The sequence below is a fragment of the Ursus maritimus genome, unplaced genomic scaffold (genome assembly GCF_017311325.1).
Source record: "Ursus maritimus isolate PB19 unplaced genomic scaffold, ASM1731132v1 scaffold_8, whole genome shotgun sequence".
Lineage (NCBI taxonomy): Eukaryota > Metazoa > Chordata > Mammalia > Carnivora > Ursidae > Ursus > Ursus maritimus.
The window spans coordinates 75,529,824-75,554,076 of NW_024426996.1; the positions used below are offsets into that span (position 1 = coordinate 75,529,824).

The 24,253-nt window shown below is 49.6% G+C and overlaps 1 protein-coding gene across 12 annotated transcripts in view; it reads left to right on the forward strand.

Annotated features, from left to right (window-relative positions):
- The window catches only part of SLC2A9 (solute carrier family 2 member 9), a 260,925-nt gene that overhangs the window by 29,802 nt on the left and 206,870 nt on the right, over nt 1-24,253 (forward strand). For 4 of the 12 annotated variants that reach the window (XM_040625292.1, XM_008685761.2, XM_040625289.1 and 1 more), the window contains exons 2-3: nt 2,619-2,720; nt 10,057-10,155. In XM_040625292.1, coding sequence (XP_040481226.1) covers nt 2,658-2,720; nt 10,057-10,155 — 162 coding nt within the window. In that variant the 5' untranslated portion in view covers nt 2,619-2,657. Of the gene's footprint in view, nt 1-2,618; nt 2,721-6,963; nt 7,058-10,056; nt 10,156-12,056; nt 12,350-13,119; nt 13,511-24,253 lie in introns of those variants that run through there. The other 8 variants (XM_040625291.1, XM_040625294.1, XM_040625290.1 and 5 more) reach the window with 4 other exon arrangements.

Genomic DNA, 24,253 nt, shown 5'->3' on the forward strand with positions numbered 1-24,253 from the left:
CTTCATTTGCAACGTGGCTGGCCATCGCGATTGACACGTGGTGCCCATGAAAGTTCTAGTCTCAGTAGCAGAGGCGGTTTTCTCAATATTTAACCCCAGGTAGGCTGAGGCTGGGCGGGGGGCAATCAGATCGCTAGGACCAGAGTCGGGTGCTCCGCAGGGTAGGCGTTAACCCTATAGTTGCTGGGTGAGGCAGGTGGGCACCCTGGGGACTGGGGACGGGGCTGTTCCCCAATGGGTGTGGTGCAGTTCGAACTTTAAAGGGCTAGCACAGCCACACTAGTGGACACTTTTTGTATTCTTACTGCAGATTGAAAAGACAGGCAGCTAGCGGTTTTAGAACCTCATGCCCAGAGCTCGTATTTACGCTACATTCTAGTTATTCATTATTCTATGTAAGCTTTCGAGAATTATTTTGAGGCAGTGTAGGGCTCTCTATTCATATGCCAAGTGGTTCCCCCTCCTTTTTTCTCGTAACCAGTTCTAAGACACTGTCTTGGAATGGTGTTCCAGAACGACCCTGACAAATGAATGCCTCATCTGTGCTCCACAGGGACCATTCAGTGGGAGTCTGGTGATGCTGGTGACCATTTGGCATTTATTATGTGCTTCATATGCACGGACTCACTTGATCTAAGCCCTGTGAGATATGTCCTGTTGTTCTTCCTCACTTGACATATAAAGAAACAGAGGTACAGAGAGGTTAAGCAACTTGCCCCAAGTCACACAGCTAGTGAGCTATAGAGCTGGGGTTTGAACTCATGGCTCTGTGCGGCCTGGGGTGCACGCTGTCTGCACCTGGCCTTGTGCCATGCTGGGGCATCTTCCCACCTGGGACATGATGTCTCAGGGACAATGAGGTCATTGTGAGCTCTGTGGTGGTCTCTGTAGGGTGAGGCACAGAGTCTCACCTTCAAGGCTCACCTCCTCTGCACGACTGTCTGTTCCTTCTGGAAAAACTGAATCACTTCCTTCTGTGCATGGGAAGAAGGAAAGGCATTCTAGGCTGAGGGGCAGCCAAAGGACCATGAGAATGGCCTGAAAAGGGAGGTCCAGTGGGCTGGAGTGTCCCTGGGTATGTGTGCTGGGATGAGACAGGCAGGGTCCCTCAGAGGAGGGCCTCGGATGTCCCCCTCCAGTGCTGGCCATGGAAGTTCACCAACCAATGTTCCCCATCAGGCCGGCTCAAACGACTTCTGTATCTCAGAACCCATCATCCTATCTGAGCTACATATTCTTCCAGAATTGCACTTTTTATGTCTACTTGGCTCCTTGGCACATTAATTAAAATTTTCTTAAATTTAAAGCAATTTTTTTAAACTTGCTTTTCCAGTTATAGAAGTGGGTTTTTTTTGGTTTATGGTTTTTCTGGTTTTGTGTGTGTGTGTGTGTGTCAAAAATTGGAAAAGCATAGGAAAACAAACCAGACAAAAATGGGCTAAAATACCACGGCCAAGTAGAAACTGCTGTTCTGTGTTGCTACTTCCAGGGAGTCTATTTTCACTGCCCATAAGTGTGTGATGTGTCCTCTGCTCACCTCGGCAGCCCAGGCTCCTGCCGCTCGCCTGCCCTGTGCTGGGCCAGGCCCCTCGCCTTCCCCGGGCTCTGGGAGCCCTCTGTACGCTCTTCCCAAATGGGCTCTTCCCCTAAAATAGGGAGGTTCCATGAGGGCAGGGCAAAATCTGTCTTGCTCTGACCTGGGTATTGCGGGCTTAACGAATAGTTGTGGAATAAATAACTTTATGTATCAACGTTTAAAAAAATCTTAATTTTATATGAAAAAACACACGGGCATAGTTTAAGTCCTTATATCACATAATAGCGTGGATTCGTTAGTACGTACATGTATGTTTAATGCTAATAGACATGCTTTTATCGGTCTTTCTCTGTCAAGTAAGATGAGCATTTCCCCATGACGTTAAATATTCTTTAACATAGTTTTCAAATGCTACATGAGTTTCCATATATGGATGCACTATAACTTATCTAAATTTTCCTGCTAGATAGTTTTTCTACTGTGAATACCATTTGTGAACAATCTCAGCTGAAATCTGTGCCCTTTCTTTATTACTGCTTTTGGATAACTTTCTATAAATGGAGTAGCTGGGCCAAAGGGCCTACATATTTTTATGGTTCCAGAAACTTATTTCCGCCCTCCAAAACACCTGCACATTTCTCTCCTTCTGTCCTGCCAGTGATTTCGGTTACAATTTTGGCGACTGTTTCCGATTTGACAGGGAAGATTGGTACTTCGTTTAATCTGTATCACTTTTATTTTCATGTCTTGGGGACAGAAATTTTGGTGTTTCCGAGATCTTCCCGCCATAAGAATGACCATCTGAATGAGAATGTTCGAATGTTCGGGGGAGGGGCCTGTGTTTAATAAGCAACATGGCAAGTGTGGGAGACACAGATGTCCGGCACCCCCATCCCGCACGCTGCAGATGGGGACACTGAGGCCAGACGGGAGCAGGGAGACGCCTCGGTCTCCAGGGGAGCTGGGCACTGCCGTCCTGGTGTCCACACCAGCAACACCTCCATTTGGGGGCCACCTCCCCTGATTGCACATTGGTGACAGCAAGTCTCTAATGACTTCTTCCTTTTTTTCTCCTTCTCAGGAACAAGGAAACCCAGTCCAAAAATCTGAAAAATAAACCATGAAGTGCAGTGAAAAGAACTCCACAGATTCCAAAGAAAGAGATCTGGCGAGAAAGAAATTGGTCAGTCCTGGTTTCCTTATCTCTCCCTGTTCTGGTGACGCTGGGGCAGTCCGTCCCAGCCCCCTCGCCCTCCCAGGGAAATGTAGGTGGAGGCGAGATCAGGCCAAGAAGAGAGAGCAGGGGATAGAAGCAAAGGTGTGTGGGAAGTTGCCCTGTGAAGGGGAAAGCGTGTGCTACGAGGCACAGGCCACTGATCATATTGTATTTTGGTTGATGGTGACTCTACGGTCTGCTGGTAGCCTTTGGGACCTGGGGGGAAAGTGGTTTCCACTCCAAAGCTCATTTCGCAACAAGGGGACACGACTGTGTGAGCGATGACGTCATTGTCCTTGTGGATACACTGAAACCCATCCCCCGCCCCCCAGCAAGGCCTGGTCCACCTGCCCCAGAGAGGCTCTCACTCCTCAGGGATCCTGGCACCTTCTTTTAAACCAGACTCTAAAACCAAAGCCAGACAGCACCTGCTCTGTGTGGGGACTTTACCCGGGTCTCCCCTTTGGTTCTCTTGGCCACACCACAGTGAAGACATCACCACCCTCATTTTACAGGCGAGGAACTGTGGCTCACACAGGGATGAAGCCACTTGTCCAAGGCTACATAGCTAGTTTGCGGGGGAGTGGTCTTGAACCCTGGTCCCTTTGTGCCTCATCTCCTAGAACGTCTGCAGAAGAAAATATGTGCAGATTTTTAACAAACCTTATTTAGGCAGACAAAGATCCCCACAGGTGTATGTATCAAACTGCCCGAGAAATGTGGAACTGGCAGGTGGAGAGGGATGGTCCCCACCCTCAGGTGTGAAACAGAGGCTCAGGGAGGGTCCAGCCACCTCCTCAGGTCATCCAGGGATGAGGCAGAGTCACATGAAATAAACAGGCATTCCCTCCAAGGACACACTCCTACTGGAGTCAAGGCTCTGCCGTCCAGGCATTTGGTGTAACGCAGGAAGCGGTAGAGTCATCTCAATCATTCTGCTTAAATGATAGTCAATAACACCCCCCCCCCCTTTTTTCCTTTCCTGCCCTTTCCTGGTACAACGTTTTCATCTTGTCCAAGCTTCAGGACACCACCCAGAGGACAGTTTGAGTTCCGTCCCAGAAAGTATCTACCTGGCCCTTCCCTGAGCGAGGCGGGAAGAAAATTCTGGGAATCCAAAGAGGCTTGGGACACTGGGTTAGCTGCTCGGGCCACCATGACCGAGCACCACAAGCTGGGGGCGTAAACAACAGAGAGGTGCTTTCTCACGGTCCCGGAGGCCAGAGGCTGGAGGCTGGAGTCTGAGATCAAGGGTGTCAGCAAGGTTGATTCCCTCTGAGGCCTCTGTCCTTGGTGTGTAGACAGGCTGTCCTGTCCCCGTGTCCTCGCACGGACTTTCTTTTATGTGTGTCCTTGTCCCAAGGTCTTCTCATAAAGACACTAGTCATATTGGATTTGGGTCTACCCTCGTGACCTCATTTTACCCCACTCTCCTCTGTAAAGACCCTGTCCCCCAAAACAGTCACCTTCTGCGGTGCTGGGGGTTAATGCTTCACTGGATGAATCTGGGGAGGGGGACACAGTTCACTCTACAACAGACAGAGCCCCTGCCCTTGGTGAGCTCCGGTCCAGAGGGAAAGGCACACATGAGGCCCGACACTCGTAAGTAAGGATGGTCACAGCCAGTGCAGTTGTGAGCAGCGTATGGAACGCAGGGGGACAGAGAGGGCCCAGCGGAGCTCCTGGGGGGAGCTGGTGAGAGAGCGGCGGACCGACGGATGAGCAAAGCTATGGGTAGTCACGGCGAGCTGAGCAAGGACCAGGAGAACCTGGCAGAAGTAGGTTCTCGACAATAACGGTGGGTGGGTGTGTGCCTGCAGGAATAATGTCAGGAGAGGATGCTCGTGCCCCAGCCCCAGCACACCTGGGAACACCTGGCCAACGGCCACATCCTTGTTAGCGTTAATTTCCTCAGGGTCTGCCAGAGAGCACGGGCCGAGCAACGTGGGAGTGGCAGCAGCGGTCCCAACTTCACTTCCTCCCTGTGACGTCAGCCTAGCAGCTCCTCAGATGGCTGCTGGAGGACGGGTGACACCATGAGTGTGAACACATCTGGCTGAGGGCAAAGCAGTGTAGACGTGCTCCGTGAGCTGCAGGAGGAGGGTGCTCGGGTGATGGGAAGTCCCGGTGAACCGCCGTCTGGTCCAGGGAGGTGCAATGCATCATGTTTGTCACCGAGAGACCAAACCTGAGCACTGGAACGGGCCTTAGCAATCATCCAGGGACATCAGCCCGGCCCCAGCCCTCCCCTTCCACCGCTGAGGACACTAATTCCCCACAGGGGCCCAGATCTTTCTACACAGAGTACGCAGGATGGTACTTACTCAGAAAAGGTTGGGAGCGTTTGGGTCCAGATACGGCGCATTGTCCGGGGACGAGGTGATTTTAAAAATCCTACCGAGTATTCACTGTACCCTTGCTATAAACCGCCTGCTGTTTTCACGGTTCCACGTGCTTTTCAAGGATAAACTCGCGGAATCTTGCACAGGTCTATGAGGTGCTGACACTGTCATGCCCATGCTACAGATGAGGACACTGTGCCACAGAGAGGCCGAGGGACTGGCACGAGGGCTCGCAGGTCCTACGTGGCTGAGCGGAGGCTCGAACCCAGGCCAGCGCCACCCACTGAGCTGTGGCAACATGAAGGGACAGCTCCTACCACCTTCAGCAAGCTTTCCCAGAAAGTAGAGCTGTTCATTTTGTCACCCCGAAAAGCGCTGGGAATTTGAAACCGCTTACTGCCTGAAGGAAGGTAGCGCGGTTAACTCGGAGGCCACTCTCCAAGGAGCCGGAGCTCTGGCCTGGAGCTTGAGCGAGTCTGCTCTCAGGTTCGTGACTTTGGGCAAGTCACTGCTCCCCTCTGGGTTGGTTCAGCGCCGGCCTGGGAGAGAAGTTATGGACAGCCACTTCCACCAATAAGAGGAACTCTTCAGGCCAAGCACCGCCTCCATCCAGGCTGCGGGACCAAAAGGGAAAGTGAAGTCTGCACATGTCCAGTTTTAGCATCTGGGACAGCCCCTGGCGCAGGGCCGGAACCCGGGGCAGCCGCGGGCTGTGGGTCTCCTTCCACCCCTGGGATCTGCATCCGCTCTGGCTTCTGGCCTCTGAGCTCAGATTCAGCAGGGCTTGGGTCAGGGAGGTTGAGGCAAGAGGTGTGCAGGGACAGCTCTGACAGGGGCTCAAGTCCACACTCGGAGTCCGCCGCCGGCCTGTGGACATGCTGTGCTCAGACGGCAGGGCCTTTAACGCTTGCTGACTCTGGGAGCCTTCTCAGCACAGGGGTGTCCCAGACACAACCCCCCCAAAACACACACACGCTTCGCACTCAACCGTAGTTGCATGTTTGTGTTGACCTCCTGGGTCCTGGGGCCTATGAGTTTTCAACCCCAGTGGGAAGCACGGAACAATTTAAGAGAAGGAGGGGGGGGGGCAGATCGCTTGATTCAATTGGAGCTTTAGCGAGAACAGGTGAGACCCCCTGCTAGCGATGAGGAAGCCAGGGACGATACACGGAGGGGCCGGAGCTAAGGAGAGGGGGGAGGAAATGAGGATGAGCGTGAACACAAAGTCCCCATCAGGACGGCCCAGTGTGGTCCCCAAGACACAGGGAGGCAGCTGGCCTGTCCCCTTCCCTGCCCCTTCCCATATCTTCAGAGCCAGCCATGCTCAACCATTCTGCTCCCCCACCTCCCCGGGCATCTACGCCTGTGGGTCTTGGCTCTCCCACCCCACACCCCTTCTCTGCCTGCATATTCCCTGGGGCTTACTCAGGAATCACCTCTTCCAGAGAGTCTTCGGTGATCCAGCCCCAGTTTCAATGTCTGTGATCCACTAAACCTTGTTTGCTTGCTTCTTGTCTCGTTTTGTGGACTTGATGCCTCCCTGGCCTTCGAGGGGTTCTGCATTCCCCAAACATACCTTTGCCTGCTGGCCTCTGTCCCTGCGTTCTGCCGCTGGGAGCAAAGGGCCAAGGCACGCTGTCCTAAACCTGTCATGATTAAAGCCACTTCTCTGACATCTGGGGCCAATTGGCCACATGGTGAATGAATTCTGATGTCGAGTGTGCGTGGAGGGGTCTTGCCTCCTTCATGCTTTCCCTGAGCCAGCTCGGTGGGCAAGGAGGAGGTCTTCCCCGAGCCAACGCTGAGTGAGCAGGACAGGGTAGCGACCGAGTGGCAAGTCCTTTTTCTTCCAAACCCATTTGTTCTAGATCTGCAGGGCAGTCACGCCCACATCCAGCATGCTGCTCGGGGCCGTGTGTTTTCTGTTTGAGCCGCAGAATAACTACCGGACAGACAGTCCAGGTGGGATCAGTCTTCCGTTTTACACTCGTCAACGGGGTGACTCAGAGAAGCAAAGTGACTTGGCTAAGGCCGCAGTTAGAGAGGCAGGGTAGGGACCCCACCAGGCTTCTCCTGCCACCAGCGACGTTCCGTTCTGCTCCGATCCTCAGAGAGGCACCCTGGCCTTATGCCCAGTGCTCCCTCGCTGCACGCTGTTGGGAGGGAAAATCAAAGGTGCCAAAGGAAAAATCCGTGCCCTGGGTGGTGATTCCTGAGAAGGCAAGTTTCCCTTCCAGGACTCCTGGGTTGCTGCTATAACTGGGAACTGGGGGAAAGCCCATGGTGCCCGTTTCCTGTTCAGACAAAATAGAACTGCCGTATTTCCTGCTGGGCCCCCGCCCCCTTGTGGACTCTGCCTCCTGCTCAGAGATGCCCTGGCACGGCCCCCGGCCGGAGGAGCATGGCCTCCCGGGCTTGGGCTCGCACAGGGGCTGCAGAACGTGGCCGCACCCCGAGAGGGACACCGGGCAGGAGGACCAGAAAGGTAAACGCAGAAACCGGCCTCTGGACCCTGCCACAGGGCTCAGAGGCTCAGCGTGGGCGGCTGTGCTGCCTTCCTCCGCTGCCTGGAAGGCCTGGGGCCCCGGGTCATAGAAGCCTGCCGTGAGGGCCGGCATCCTGGTCCCCGTGACCTTGGCCATGGAGCTCCCGCCCTGGAGCTGCAGTTCTGGCAACAAGGCTGTGCTCCTGAAATGAGGCCGCGGCAGAGAGCTGCCTCGCACGTGCTGGGTGGTGTCCCCTTTTCCTTCCCCGCCCCCCACAGCTGGTACCCTCTGTCCCTGGGGCAGGTGATGCGAGGGGGTGGGCACCGGCTGGCCAAGCGGGGGCAGGGGCCCCAGGGAGAGGCTCCCACCTGCCCTTCTCTATCCTCTGATGGGTGCAGACAAGGGGACAGTGATCAGGGTTGGAAGCCAGGGGGCCGAGGGATAGAAGGCACCCGGGACGGCCCAGGGAGTCAGGAGGAGTGACATCTATGCTGAGACCCAGAGGATAAGGGACTATGGAGAATGGGAGTTTTGTCCAAAATGCAGTTTTATTCCTTCGGTGAATCCCGTGCAGTTCAGACCCCCCTTACTGCAGGGAAAGATTCTGGACCCACACCTGGCAATGTCCATCCCGGTGGCTTATCAACCTCCTTTCTCACCCCCATCCAATCACGAGCATTTCCCGAATACCTTCTCTGCGGCAGGCTTGGTTCCTGGAAGCAAGACCCCCACCCTCAAAAAGTAAGAGCCTTGCCCGCTCTCCAGCCTCTGCTGCTAACACTCACGGGTGCAGGTTAGCTCAGCATAACAGCCCAGGAGGTGGGGTTTGTTATCATCCCCATTTTCAGATAAGAACACTGAGTCACAGAGCAGCTATGCAACTGGTCCAGGTTATAGCCCTAAGTGGCAGAGCCCGGGGAAGGACACAGTTGAATCATAGAGAAGTGTCAACATGAGAAGGTGGAGCTTCCAGAAGAGCTTTCAGAGGAGGGGACGCGGTCATGGGTCTTGGATACAGAAGTCTCTAGAAGGGAGAATTCCGGGCGTACGTGGCCATACAGGCCAGGCCAAGAGAGACCTTGGCGCCTGCCCTGAGCAACAGCCATTCTGCACGGCTGGGCAAGGGGGAGAGCAGAAGGAGTAAACAGCCTTTCTGAACACGCCCTTTGTCCTCATCCAGCCACACAGCCCGTCCTCCACAACCTGGACAGCCAGTGCTGTTCTTAGATCCGTTGTCCAGCTGGGCAAGCTGAGACCCAGGAAGGTCAGGAAAGTGGCTCTGATTCCCACAGTTGAGTGCCCGGAACATCCCGTGCTAGAGGAGACTACGGAGGTGGGCAGAGCAGGGAACTGGCTATTGGGGTCCAGCTTTCCCTTCCAAACAGCATTTGACTGGTGCAGTTGCCGGAACTGTGGACCTTGTCTGTTTTGTTTGCCGCTGTATCCCTGGAGCTTGATCAGGGCCTGGCCCAAGAAGCACACACACGTTATGGAATAGCAGAGAAAGTGGCTTCCAAGAGCACCTGGGTCCCCTCCATCTGGAGACTGGCCCATAGTCCCCTGGCCAGCTTCGGATGGCAACCCCTCCCGCCTCCAGCTCCTGCCAGCTGGTCAGCTTTTGCCAAGTGGTCCAGATGCTTCCGCTCCGGGGCCCTGTCCTGATTGTGACCGTCCTTGGATGAGGCCAAAGGACAGGATTCCGTGGAGGCAGATGCCTCGTCCTCCGGGCTGAGCCCTGTATGTCTCTGCAGGTCCTTGGCCTGAGGCACTCACAGCGGCCTGCAGATTGAGTCTGGAACAGCACGTGCAGTGGTGCGTGTGTGTGCACGTAAGCGTGTGTGCACCTGTGCCGCTGTGAGCAGCCTCAGGCTCCTAGGCTCTGTTGCCAGACGGAGAGGCAGTGGGGGAGTGGCAGCATAGTGCAGCGGGAGGCTGCATGGGCTCCAGCCACCATCCCAGATGGCACCACAGACACCTCTGTGCCTGTTTCCTCACCCATAACATCAGGATCAAAACGCGTCTAAAGATTCCAATGAGAGAATAGCCAGAAAATGCTCTGAAAAATGCCTGGTCCGTCCCTCTTGTCAGCACCCGCCGCTACTGTTGGTGCCTGAGTTTGGCTTTGTTTTTTGCTGCTATGTGGTTCAGAAAGTCGCCAAACTCAGCTTATACAACAGTATGTGGCTGCTTACAGAGCACCTGCTAAGGACATTAGGTCTGCAAGTCACTGATCTGTTGCAGCAGGCAGAAGCAAACTGAGCTCCGGGGGCTGACCGAACCCATCCAGGGCACCTGCACAGGCAGGTGGACCTGGACAGGCAACTCACCTGCCAGCCGGCTCCAGGAGCTTGCGTTCTTGCCCTGGGGATTCTCTGGGACGGCCTCCCCAGACAAGGGGACAGCCCAGGTACGTCCTGTGGGCCCTAGCTCTGTGCCCGACTGCCAGATCTGACATGCTGTCCTCTCCTTTCCCAGGACTGGTCTTGCTCGCTCATTGTGGCCTCTCTCGTGGGTGCCTTTGGCTCATCCTTCCTCTACGGGTACAATCTGTCGGTGGTGAACGCCCCCACTCCGGTGAGTGCCCGGCGGCTGTGGAATGTGTCCAATAGAGGGCGCTGCGGCCACATGGAAATCTTCCAGTGTTTGTGCCTGGCCCGGATGGTACTGGATTCTGCAAACCTTTGCACGCTGGTTCTGTTCCAGACCTTTGCGGGAGGGTCTAGGAGAGGGATAGAGAGCATGAGACCAGCCCCCGCCCTCGAGGGGGAGATGAGAGACAAAGAAACAGACAATGTCACAACGTGGGGCAGTCAGTTCCTTGCTGGAGTGTCCTGGGAGAGTGCAGGGCAAGCAGAGGGGTCTTTGGAGGTCCCAGGGGCTGATCCTGATGGTCTTATTCCTGGGCATGGAATCCGAGGAGTCACAGAGAGACCTTAAGCATAGACATTTTCCTGATGTTCTTTTTGTGTTTATGGCTTCTAATCACAGCTAGAGGTCCCTTGGGTATCTGTTAAGATCCATCGTTGGCTTTTGTTTTCGTCTGGAATCAAGACATTAGGTATATCAATCAAGAAGAGGCTGTAAAGCAGCCCAAAGTGTTTATTTGGGGTCTTAGGGCTTGCAATGTGGGGGGCACAGAGAGGACCAAGGTTGAAATCGTGCTTGGAATTACGCCAGGGTGCAGTGCAGGCTTACAAAGGCAAAACCCACAGGGTTGGGTAACTTGTTTTGAAGGAATTGTGATCAGGTGCTAACAGGGCTTAACTGGCCACCTGATACAGGATTGCCTCTGTAGCTAACGGGTGTTACATTATCTCTATTTCAGTCCCGGTAGAGTTCTTCCAAGAGGCAATCAATGTGAATTGGCAAGTCGTAATTGACAAAAGTTGAAAGTTCAGGGTGTTCCCAGAATTGAAACAGTGGCCCATAGGCCCTGCTTCCTCAATATCCTCCCCACCCCATTTTGAGTAATTCTCTTAGAAATACTTCCCTTTTGGAATTTCCTTTTATAGGTGCAGTTCCCCCAGGCCCTCCTAACACCTCCCTGATTGTTTGCAAGTTTGGTTTGGTTCTGCCTACCTAGACTATTAGGTCTAGAGCTACCCATTCCGGGGTGTGCTGACTTCTGATTGACTTACCTCCACCCCTGGGGGTAGGGTGGATGAAAGGTATGAGGGCAGGCTTCCTGGAAGAGGTTATGCCTCAGCTTTGTCAAAGGTAGAGCAAAGGCACAGAGGCTTGAGATCTGTGAAATGTCTGCAGGAATGCAGGTGTGATGCGGTGGGAGCACAGAATGCCTTTTGGGGAGCCTAGGGCAGGTGCTAAAGGGGCAGACAGAAGCCAGGCTGTAGACCTTCCTGGAGGCTTTTTGGGCTTTTCCTCGTTTGGGGCCCAGCATCCCCACGTGCCAAACGCAAGGGAGGCTGGACCATCGGGTATCAAAGGGTTCCCAGGAGCCCTGGATTTCGCAGAGGTGCCTTTTTAAAATTCAGATGTCCTTCAACAGTCCCACAATATCTTTTATAGCTGGTTTGTCCAAATTAGGACAAAACAAAATCAGTGCCTATATATGCAACAGAAATACACGAAAATAATCACAACCCTGAAATTTAGATGTAGATGTTCATTAGTCTATTGCCTTACTTTTCTATGCATTTGAGAAGTTTTATAACATAATGTCCAAAATAATTACATCATTGCGTCTTTGCAAATGTGTCTATATATGCAAAAGAAGAGGGACATTTCCAAATCATGCTACTGAGCCCTGTCCTGTTCAGTATTGTCACCAACTATTTGGACAATAATATAGGAAGGATGTCTATTGCATTTCTCGGTTGATGAGCCGGAAGGAATAACGAATGTGTTAGGAAATGAAACATGTTAGAATCATGTGTCAGGACAGTTCTGATTTTTTTCTTTTTCTTTTTCTTTTTCTTTTTTTTTTTTTTTACTCTGTTAACTCTTGTGTATTTCAGGGGTTCTGTGTGAGTTCATCTGAAAACTGATTCTGATGCTAAGACCAGTTTGAAAGCCAGGAGCCTAGATGGCCTCCCCGAACTCTTGCAGTGGCTTTGACTTTGTCATTGTGACATCATCCTGACATGGGGATCTGAGCTGTCCATACTTGTCTTTAAAAGAAGATTAGATGTTGACACTCCTGCTTTATTTTGACAGTTCAGCAGAAACTCCAGCAGAGGGTGGAGAACCTTTGCCCTCATGGTTTGTGGAACAAAAGGCCCTGTGAAACTTGAACCCTGAATCCAATGATGTAGGTGGAAAAATAGAAGTTCACACCACAACTGTGGGAGCAAGAGGAGGGAGCAATTCTGTCATTCATCCGTTTAAAACTTGTTTTTAATTAATCAACTTTATTTTTAGAGCAGTTTTAAGGCAGGTCACAGTAAAATTGAGCAGAAAGTATGGAGAATCCCCCCATATCCCTTGTCCCCCCCCCCAATGTACTGCTTCCCCCACTATCAACATCTTGGACCAGAGAGGTACGTGAACCTGCTCGATTCATCATCATCACCCAAAGTCCAGGGGTTACATTTAAGGTTCACTCTTGGTGTTGTGTGTTCTAGGAGTTTTGACAAATTTAGAATGACAGGTACCCACCATTGTGGTATCTTACAAAACAGTTTCACTGCCCTAAAAATCCTCTGCTCTGCCTATTCCTTTTTCCCTCCCTACTAACCCCTGACAACCACTGATATTTTTTACTGTCTTCATAGTTTTGCTTTTCCAGAATGTCATCAGTTGGAATCATACATATGTGGCTTGTTTCACTCAGTATTATGCACTTAAGCTTCCGTCCTCCATGTCTGTACATGGCTCAAAAGCTCATTTGTTTTTTAACGCTGAATAATATTCCATTGTCTGAATGGACCGGTGTCTTGAACCACTCATCTGTGGAAGAACTTCTTTTTTTTTTTTTTTTTAAAGATTTTGTTTATTTATTCGACAGAGATAGAGACAGCCAGCGAGAGAGGGAACACAAGCATGGGGAGTGGGAGAGGAAGAAGCAGGCTCGTAGCGGAAGAGCCTGATGTGGGGCTCGATCCCATAACGCCAGGATCACGCCCTGAGCCGAAGGCAGACGCTTAACCGCTGTGCCACCCAGGCGCCCCTGTGGAAGGACTTCTTGATTGCATCTAAGTTTTGACAACTATGAATCAAGTTGCTATAAACATCCATGTGCAGGCTTTCGTGTGGACAGAAGTTTTCAATTCACTTGGGTAAAAATACCAAGGAGCACGATCGCTGAATCGCATGGGAAGAGTATGTTTAATTGTCTAAGAAACTGACAAACCGTCTTCCTAAGCGGCCGCACTGTTTTGCAGTCCCAGCAGCAATGGATGGAAGTTCCCATCGCTCCCCGTTCTCACCGGCATTTGGTGTCCTTAGTGCTTTGGATTTGGGACGTTCTTAGGTGTGTCCTGGTATCTCATTGTTTTAATTGTAATTCCCTAATGACATAGGATGTTGAATACCTTTTCTTCTGTTTTTTAAAAAGAGAGGAATATCTTTTCATATGTTCACATATCTTCTTGGTGAGATGTCTGTTCTGATCTTTTGCCCATTCTTTTATTGGATTGTTTCTGGCATCATGGTTGAGTTTTAAGGGTTCTTTGTGTATTTTGAACAACAGTTCTATATCAGGTGTGTCTTTTGCAAACATTTTCTCCCAGGCTGTGCTTTGTCTTCTCATTCTCTTGACATCATCTTTCCCAGAGCAGAAGTTTTTAATTTTATTGAAGTCCAGCTCGTCAATGATTCCTTTCATGGATTGTGCCTTTGGTGTTGTCTCTAGAAAGTCACCACCATACCCAAGGTCATCTAGATTTTCTTCTATGTTGTTTTTTAGGAGTTTTATAGTTCTGTGTTTTACATTTATGTCTGTGACCCATTTTGAGTTAATTTTTATGAAGGGTATAAAGTCTGTGTCTGGATTCTTTGTGTGTGTGTGTGTGTGTGTGCGTGTGCGTGTGCGTGTGTGTGTACTGTTCCAGTACCATTTGTTGAAAAGACCATCTTTATTGTGTTGCCTTTGCTCTTTTGCAAAGATCAGTTCCCTATATTAATGTGGGTCTATTTCTGGACTCCCTGTTCTGTTCTATTGACCTATTTGTCTGTTCTTGCACCAATACCACGCTGTCTTGATTACTGTAGCTTTGTCGAAAGTGGAAGTAGGATGGCATCGGTCCTCCATCTTTGTTCTCCTTCAACATTGAGTTGGCTATTCTGGGTCTTTTGTTTCTCCATATAAGATTTAGAATCAGTCTGTTGCTATCCACATAACTCATTAGCTTTATACCTAAATGTTTCATTTTCTTTAGTGCTAATGTAAATGGTAATATTTTTAATTTAAAACTCTATTTTTTCATTGCTGGTCTATAGGAAAGTGATTGACTTTTATATATTAATCTTGTTATCTTGCAACTGTGCTACAACAATCATTTCTTAGTGAAAAAGTTCTAGGAATTTTTTTGGTCAATTCTTTAAAATTTTCTACATAGATGACTATGTCATCTGTGAACAAAGACAGTTTTATTTCTTCTTTCTCAATATGTACATCTTTTATTTCCTCTTTGTTTTCCATTGCATTAGCTAGGACTTCCAGTATAATGCTTACTTTGAATTTAATTTGCTCTTCTTTTTCTAGTCTCCTATGACGGAAAATTATTGATTTTAAGTCTTTGATCTTTTCTAATATATTCATTCAATGCTATACATTTCCTTCTAAGCACTACTTTTGCTGCATCCCACAAATTATGATGAGTTATATTTTCATTTTCATTTAAATTGAGTCATTTTAAAATTTCTCTTGAGATTTCTTCTTTGATCCATGTGTTATTAGGAGCGATGTTGTTTAATCTTCAAGTATTTTGGGATTTTCTGGCTATATTCTGTTAGTGATTTCTATTTTAATTCTATTATGTACTGAGACCACACAGTGTATGATTTATATTCTCTTAAATTTGATAAAGTCTGTTTTATGGCCCAGGATGCGGTCTATCTTGTTGAATGTCTGTGTGAGCCTGAGAAGAATGTATATTCTGTTGTTGGATGAAGTAGACTATAGATGTCCATTGTATCCACTTGGTTGATGGTTGAGTTGTTGAGTTCAATTATGTCCTCACTGACTTTCTGCCTGCTGGATCTGTCCATTTCTGTCAGAGGGGTGTTTCAGTTTCTGACTATAATAATGATTCGTCTCTTTTTNTACAGTTCTATCAGCTTTTGCTTTATGTATTTTCATGCTCTGTTATTAGGCACATACACATTAAGCCTTGTTATATTTTCTTGGAGTATTGGTCCCTTTATCAGTTTGCAATGCCCCTCTTTTTCCCTGTTAACTCTCCCTGCCAAGTATCTCCTGTCTGAAATTAATATAGTTATTACTGCTTTCCTTTGATTCATTCATGTCCTTTGATTCTCCTTCCCTGTACTTTTAATCTGTATGTGTCTTTATGTTTAAGTGAGTTTCTTGTAGACAACACATAGCTCGGCCTTGTTTTTTGACCCACTTTCACAATCTGTCTTTTAATTGCCATATTTAGTCCATTGACACTTAAGGAGATCATTGACAGAGTTGGATTAATATCTATGTATCTGTTCCTGTTTTCTATTTGTTGCCCTTTTTCTTTTCTTTTTTTTTTTTTAAAGATTTTATTTATTTATTTGACAGAGAGAGAGACAGCCAGCGAGAGAGGGAACACAAGCAGGGGGAGTGGGAGAGGAAGAAGCAGGCTCATAGCAGAGGAGGCTGATGTGGGGCTCGATCCCAGAACGCCGGGATCACGCCCTGAGCCGAAGGCAGACGCTTAACCGCTATGCCACCCAGGCGCCCCTGTTGCCCTTTTCCTTTGTTCCTATTGCTGTCTTCCACACTTCTTCTGCCTTTTGTGCATTTTACATGGTTCCATTTTCTCTTTTCCTAGCATATCGATGTGCCTCTTTTTTTTTAACTTTCTTTAGTGGTTGTCAAAGAGTTTATGATATACATTTTCAACTAATCCAAGGCTACTTACAAATAATACTACCTTACTTCACTGATAATGTTAGCGCAATAACAAATAACAAAATATTTCTAATTCCTCCACACCCGTGTGTCATTCATTTCACTTGCACATAAGCCTATTATATAGGTAATCAAATACACTGCTCTTGTTTCTATCTTGAACAAACTGTTACCTGTTAGATTAATTAAGAATAAGAAAAAAGCGGTACCTGGATGGCTCAGTTGGTTAAGCATCTGACTCTTGGTTTTGGCTCAGGTTGTGGTCTCTGGATCGTGAGCTCCAGCCCTGCATCAGGCTCTGTGCTCTGAATGGAGTCTCCTTGAGATTCTCTCTCCCTCTCCCTCTGCCCCTCCCGTCCTCAAGTACATAAATACATCTTTTCAGAAGTAAGAAAAAAGTTTCCCTTTCCCTTTTCCTTATTCATTCTCCTATGCTCTTCTCTTTATGGAATTCTGAGTTTCCGAGCAATATCAGGTTCCTTCTCCCTGACACACTACTTTTGATGTTTTTTAAGGCAGATCTCCTGGCAACAAATTCCCTCAGCGTTTCTCTGGAAAAAGTCTCGACTTCTCATTCACTTTCAAAGGGTAATTTTGTGGCGGACAGAATTCTAGGTTGGTGGGTCGGTTTTTTCTCTCAGCATCTGGAGCAGTTTATTCACTCTCTCCTTTCACGGTTTCTGAGAAGGTGGGTGTGATTTTTATCTTTTGTCCACTGTAGGCACGTTTTCACCTGGCTTCTTTCGAGAGGTTTTTTTTTTTCCTTTAATTTTCTAAGTTTGAATATGATATGCCTGAGTTTAAGTTTGTTTTTTTTTTTTTTTAGCATTTATACTGTTGGGTGTTTTCTGAGCTTCCTGGATCTGTGGTTTATTTAGTGTCTGACATTAATTTGAGGAAATTCTCCATCATTATTGCCTCAAATATTTCCTCTTTTCCCACCTCTGCCCCTTCTTCTGGGTGTTCCCACCGTGTGTATATTATACCTTTTATAGTTCTCCCACAGTTCTTGCATATTCTGTTCTGTTTTTTTTTTTTCAGTCTTTTTTCTCTTTGTTTTTCGGTCCATTTTTTAATTTCTGTTATAGTGTTTTTTTTGTTTTTTTTAAAAGATTTTATTTATTTATGAGGGGGGGAGCAGGGACAAGCAGACTCTGCACTGAGTGTGAAGCCTGATGCAGGGCTTGATCTCATGACCCTGAGATCATGACCTGAGGCAAAACCAAGAGTCAGACGCTTAACCGACTGAGCCACCCAGGTGCCCCTTCTGATACAGTGTTTTTGATCTCTACCATTTCTTTTTGGTTCTTTCATAGAATAGCCATCTCTGTGCTTACATTGTTCATCTGTTCTTTCATGCTGTCTACTTTTCCAGTTTAGCCTTGAACATATGAACCAATTAAAAAAATTCCTGGTCTGATAAGTCCAACATTCCTGTTGTATCTGACTCTGGCTCTGATGCTTGCTTACTCTCTTCAAACTGATTTTTACCTTTTAGTATGTCTTGTAATTTTTTTGAAAGATGGAGTGATGTACTGGGCGAAAGGAACTGCAGCAAACAGAGCTTTAGTAATATAAGGCATGGAGGGAGAAGAAACATGCTCCGGTCTTATGATAAGGTCTCCGTCTTTTGGTCAGCTGGTAACCCTGGACCATGAACTTCACCAGTGCCTCTCAGGTCCTGCTCACTCCCTCCTTAGGTGGGATAGAATGGCTGGAGGGGGCTGAAGACTGGTATTTCTTTTGACCCCTGTGGATAGCTAGAGGAAGCTGGAGTTGGGTATTTCCCTTTACCCAGGTAGGGTTAGGTTTTGATAAAATTCCAGTAGGTAGGTTAAGCTCGGGTAAAATTACTTCTCCTGGGGGTAGGCCTTGCAAAGAACAGCATGCTTTGTTGTATTTCAGGATGGTTCTTTTCCTCGCCCCTGCTGGAAATGTGAGGGGATTTGTCTTGGGTGTTCACTGGGAGGATCTCGTCGAGCTCATGGTGGTAAAACTCACAAAATTATGTTGCAGGGGCTTTGCAGGGCTCCAAACCCCTGGAGTTTGTAACTCTGAGCCACATCCACATGGGGCCTCCAGCAATTCGTCAGTCCCAGTGTGGGTTTTCCTACCCTAGCACTGCCTCCTGCAGAAGTTTCTGCTGTGGGTTTTTGCTCTGGTACGTTCTGATTCTCTGCATCTGCCTGTCTCTCTCTTCAATTTTCAGGGAAATGGTTTGCCCTATGACCTCATCTCTCTGATTGATCTGAGAGTTGTTGATTTTTCAGTTCATTCAGCTTTTTCCTTGTTAGGGCAGAGTAGCAACTTCCAAGATTTTTACATGCTGGACTAGAAACCAGAAGTCTCATTTAACAAATATTTACTGAGGGCCTCCCAGGTGTTTAATGTTGGGAATCAGGGAAGGCAACATGGCGTCTGAGCTGAGTCATGAGAGGTGGGTAGGATTTCCATGGGCATCAGGGGGGAGGCAGAGAGCTGACGCATATCCAAAGGCCTGGCCATGCCGACATGCTGACATGTTGGGAATAGTTAGTAGAGGTGCGATGTGCTGGTAGGCAGGGCAGATCGGGGGATGGGATGGAACAAGAGGTGGAAAAGCAGGGGGGAGCCAGGAGCAAAGGACCTCAAATCTTAACCCACAGATTGAGATTTAGTCTATGGGCACTGGGGAGCCATGACAGGTTCATGAGGGAGGGGAGATATGACTTGTCTTTTAGAAAAAAAACAACTTCATTGTCAGCGGGAAGAACAGAAGGGTCCAGACCTTGGAGGTATTTAATGGGAGAGATGATGAGCTGAGTGGAGAAGGTTTGATAAACCGTCCTTCTAAGTCAGTAGAGGAGGAGATTTCTGAAGATCTCCACATGGTCAGGGTGACTTCCCCATTCCATAATATTAATAATACATTTTATGACAACCTCAGTGACAACACACACGAAAAGGTCACATGTTAGGTGCCAGCCCTTCCTTCAAGCACTTTCCATGCATTTGCACCGTGCATCCCCATGACGACCCTATGAGGTGTGTTTCATCATTATCCCATTTTATAGATGAGAAAACTGAGGCATACTGTTAACTGGCTTGGCTTGCCCATGGCCCACAATAAGTGGGTGCCAGAGTACGACCCTGGCCAGTCTGGCTTCAGGGCTCATCTTTTCGGGCATTGCCAGTGTCCAGTTTTACATAAAAACTTAGGGTTTCTTGTTCGTTGGACACGTTTTTAATCAGGTCCTTTTCTGTGCCAACCAGATTCCCACCATGAGATGCCTTGTTTGGAATGTTGTGGCTTTGCTTTTGTGCATGCCCAGCGAGCTGTTCAGTCATTGTGACAGGGTGAGGCATTTTCAGCCTGGTGTCCTCAGGCTTTGGGGACCGTGGCTCATTATATACATTTTAGAGGGGCCAAGAGAGCCCTGAATGCAGTGCCCAGCCTGCCTAGATACCGGAGGCTGGGAAGGGTCACCCCTAACTGCCTCCCAAGCTCTACTCTCCACCATCAAGGGGGAACAGACTTGGTCACCAGCCCGTCGTCTCTGCAGCAGTGTAGACGTCTCCTAGATGTACGAGCGTATCCGTCTGCTCAGGCTGCCGTAACAAGCCATCACAGACTGGGAAGCTCCAACAACGGACATCTATTTCTTGTGGGTATGGAGGTTGGAGCTCTTCGGTAAGGGTGCTGGCACGGTTGATTCCTGGTGAGAGCCCTCCTCCTGGCTCCCAGATGGCCACCTTCTCGCTGTGCCCCCATGTGGCAGAGACAGGAAGCAAGCAAGCTCTCTGATGTCTCTTCTAATAAGGGCACTAACCCCACCATGAAGGCCCCCTCCTTAGGGCTTCATCCGACCCTGATCACCTCCCCAAAGCTCCAGCTCCAGACACATTCACGCTGCGGGTTAGAGCTTCAACATATGAATTTGGGGAGATTACCATTCAGTCCATAGCAGTTAGTTACTGACGTTTCATACCCACATCATGGGAACAGAGGCTTAGAGTTTAAGCAACTTGCCCAAGGTCACACAGCTAGGAGGTGGCAGAGCTGGGATTCGCACTCAAATCCATCTGAATCTGAGACCCAGGCTGTTTTTGACCCCTTCACTGTCCACCAGTCCCTAGAAGTCCAGCAATGGGGGAGCCTCGGGCTGGTAAACTAAGGCAAAGGAGGATTATGGGGAAGGCCAAGAGGACCCACAAGGAGCCCAGTGGGCTGTTTACCTGTGACACCTGCCACCTGAATGGCTGTGTGGGCTTTACTTATGGCAACTCTGGAGTTTTGGGGACCAGTTCTGATGGTATTGGGGTGGTGTCACCACTAAGGACCACAAGTACCTGAATCCTGCCCTTGACCCCTACTTCCCAGGGGCTTTCCTCAGAGGGGGCTCTACACCCGACCAGCGAGAACCAGAAGAGAAGTAAGGGGCTGCTTTCGTATTGGCCAGGCCAGCCTCCAAGCCCTCCCCTCCCCCTTCTCACAGGGTCTTGGGGTCAGGAATCCCCTTTTGTGTTCTGTCCGAAGGTGGGCCACAGGTCCTACCTAACATTTCATGTCTCCATCATGTTGCTACTCAAATGCAGAGAAGGTAGGCAGTAAATCCCCCGGCACCACGTTCACCTTGCCTGTGTCATGTCGTTAGGTCTTGGGGGTGGCTAGGTGAAAGGACACATGTCCTTGTCCTCAAAACCAGCAGCAGTGACAAGATGTGCTGCACAGAGATATGAACCCAGGGCCAGGGAAGGACATTATTCTATCTGGGGATGGCAGGGGGCCAAGCCACAGCTTGAGGGAGAGTACAGGGCTTTCTGGGAAAGGTGACGAGCTGGGGTGCTGGACGGCAGGCTCTCAGGGGTGGATGGGGAGGAGGCTGGGAAGGGGGCCAGGGCCAGCCCAAGGAGGGATGCAGGGGCTGGAACAGGAGCACAAGCTAGCACTGCCCAGCCTTTGACCGCCAGAGCAGGGCTGAGGCTGGGAGGCCCTCCCAGGATGGGAACCACCCCAACCAGGAGACCCTAGGCCCTGGACACAAGCACTTCTGCAGGGGACCAGTGACAAACCCCTGACGAGTGGCCATTGGAACAAAGGAGGTCTGGTGGAGGAGCTCAGCCCGTGTCCATGGATCACTTGACACTCTCTGCCTTTTGCAGTGGGCATGGGGAGGAGTGAGTGGGCAGCCTCAGGGTCCAAGAGCCCAGAATGAGGAGGACAGAGACCCCAGGGAGTGTGACTTAATGCGAGCGGGAAGGGCCCACGCCTAGGGGTATATTTTGTGTGGGAGCCCATCTTCATCAGGGCTCTGGCGTTGTGAAAGGAGAAAGTGATCCTCTCTTGCATGAGATGCAGATGTTGGGGGGGGGTCTGCCCGCAGAGATGGCAGACAGAGCCTGCCGCGGGGGGCGCTGATGCAAATAAGTCCCAATGGGGACACTGGCCCACATGAAGGGACACTGGCTTAGCAATGACACAGGGCTGCCAACCCACTTTGTCTCCTCAGTGGTGGGACAATTGGAGTGCAGGTGGTGGTCAGGGGGAGCTCAGAGGGACTGCAGGCCATGGCTGTTTACCACCGGGGAAGGCAGAATTCCACGACTTGAATAACACACATGGTATCAGACCTTGGCTCTGGCCGCTGCCCAGCCACAGCCGCACAAATGCTCGCTGCTTCTCTCCCCCCAGATATTGGAAACCTTCTGGAATGCTGACAATGGAAACGATTCCCACCCATGAGCACTGACTATGCCTGTCCGTGTTAGGGACATTTTGCAGGGTGTCAGAATTCATTCTCGTTACAATCCTGCAAGGGCGCCCTAACTAACTCCCCTTTCATAGATGAGGAAACTGAGGCCGAGGAAGGTTAATGTATCCAAGTTCCTGGGGGAGGTTGGGGAGCCCTTTAACCCTCCCACTCCCTAAATTCCCATTGGTTTCCCCTCAAAACAGTCCCTCTCGATGAATGTACATCGTGTCCATGTCCCATTTGGAAGAGAACGCCCATGTGCCTTATGCATCCATGAGGGTCCTTGGCCAGCTTTGGACAGTGAGATATGAGCAGAAGTGAATATAAGCCACCTGAGGCCTAGCCCTGGAAGACATTCCAGAAGGTTCCTCAGTTCTTTCTTCCCCCAGATGGCATAGGTACAGGATGGCAGAGAGCCGTCTGGCACTTAGATAAGCTACACAGAAGTCTTTCCTGTCTTCAGCCACTGAGGCCTCAGAGTTTCCGTGCTGTGGCGGCGTGTCGATCGCCATGACTGACTCCCCCAGCAGCTGCCCTTCAAGACAATCTAGCTTGGCCCACTGCGGGGTCTTCTGATTTGTTTTCCTGTTTCCACAGTGGCTCCTACGATTTATTCTCAACCCCCAGAGGGATCCTTCATAAACCGAGGCAGAGCATATGTGCCCGAGCTTGCAACCTTCCAGAACCACCCAGCACACCTAACAGCCACCCCAGAAGGCTGCGGCCTACACGCCCAGGGCTCTGGTGCCTGTGAGCACTGTGCCCTCCCTGCTGGCACGTTTCGCTCGCTTCCTCTGCTCATCCACACGCCCCGCAGCCCCCACTGTTGAGCCTCAAACACACATGCACCTTGGTACTCAGCACCTCTGCATCTGCCGTTCCCTTTGCTAGAATGCTTTTCCCCACATAGCCCTATGTTCTCTCCTTTGCTGACTTCCGGCCTCTGTTCAAATGTCCCCTTCTCAGAGATGTCTTCCCCGACCAGCCCATCCGAAACGGCACTTCTCCATCCTTCTCTAGCCCCGACTCTCATTTATTTCTCTTTGTAGTATTTCACCCTGCCCGAGATATGATATATTTATTTGCTTCTTGCCTATCCTTCCCTTTAATTTAGAATTTAAGCCCCGTGGAGACGTAGTCTTCACCCTAGCAAAGGGTCTGGCATGCAGTCAACCTTTATAATGAATATCTGCTGAGCAATGAGGAAATGTACACATTTAAGATTTTTTAAAAGTTCTTTATGTGTAAATGCAGTTCCAAGACAAGTCCCCTGGACTTCCTCACCCTCAACCAAATTGCCAAAATTTGCGTAAAAATCCCAGTGCTGCCTTGGCCCCATTCACACAGTCGGGGACGTGAACTCTGGTCTGTCTCCTTCTAAACTTTATCTTCTTTCCGCTCCACCAGGCTGATCTGCTGGAGCTTGTGCAGACTTTTGGCTCAGCAGGCTGCGAGGTCTTTGTCCCAGCTACTCAGTTCTGTCTCTGTAGTGAAAGCAGCATGAGACCATAAATAAATGAATGGGCAAGGCTGTGTTCCAGTAAAACTTTATTCACCAAAACAGGCAGAGGGCCAGATTTAGCCAACTGGGCCATTGTTTGCTAACCTCTGTGCTTGAGGTTCTAGGAAAGGAGTGAGGCTCCTGTAGATGCTGGGATCATTAGGACCTCAGAGAGCTGGCTGCCTCTATGAACAATTAACCCGTGAGTGGTGAATTTTCCCGCAGATGTTATGTTTCTTGATATTTTTTTCTTGTGTCCATTTATTGCTACATGTCTAGGCCTTTGTCTTTTCTCTTTCCAATGACTAATTCTAATTGGCATTGTTGTATCTATCCATCCATCCATCCATCCATCCATCCATCCACTTCTCTTTGTTCTCTACTTATCTGTCTCCTATCTGTCTTATCTATCTATCTAGCTAGCTAGCTATCATCTATCTATCATCTACCTACCTATCTAAACTGTTCTGATCCCTTTGTAAAAGGCTGTGCATAATCCAGGGCTAATTTACACGCCAAGCAAATGTAACGTGATGCCTGAAATTTTCAAGCAGTCATGCATGCAGGCTGAAGATGCCCATCTGAAACCTGGCAAATGGCCTCAGATTTGTGCCATTTTAAGCCTTGACCTTTAGCAGGAGAACACTGCTTGCTTGAGGCCTGTTTCATTAGTACCGCTACAATGGTCTGGGGCTGCCAGAGTTGTGGTGGGAGATTTCCCCTTGGTGCCTGAGAGCGCCCAGTGTCTGGCTTCCACCCGAGAGCCCACTGAAGGCTGAATGGGGGTGTCAGAGGCAGGATGAGGGTTTCTGGGTTCCTGGGGTTGTTGCTGGGAGCCAAGGTGGTTGCCCATACTTGGGAAGGCAGAGCTGCTGTGTCTTGGGTGAGGTCAACCCACAGCATGAGTCCACATTCCTC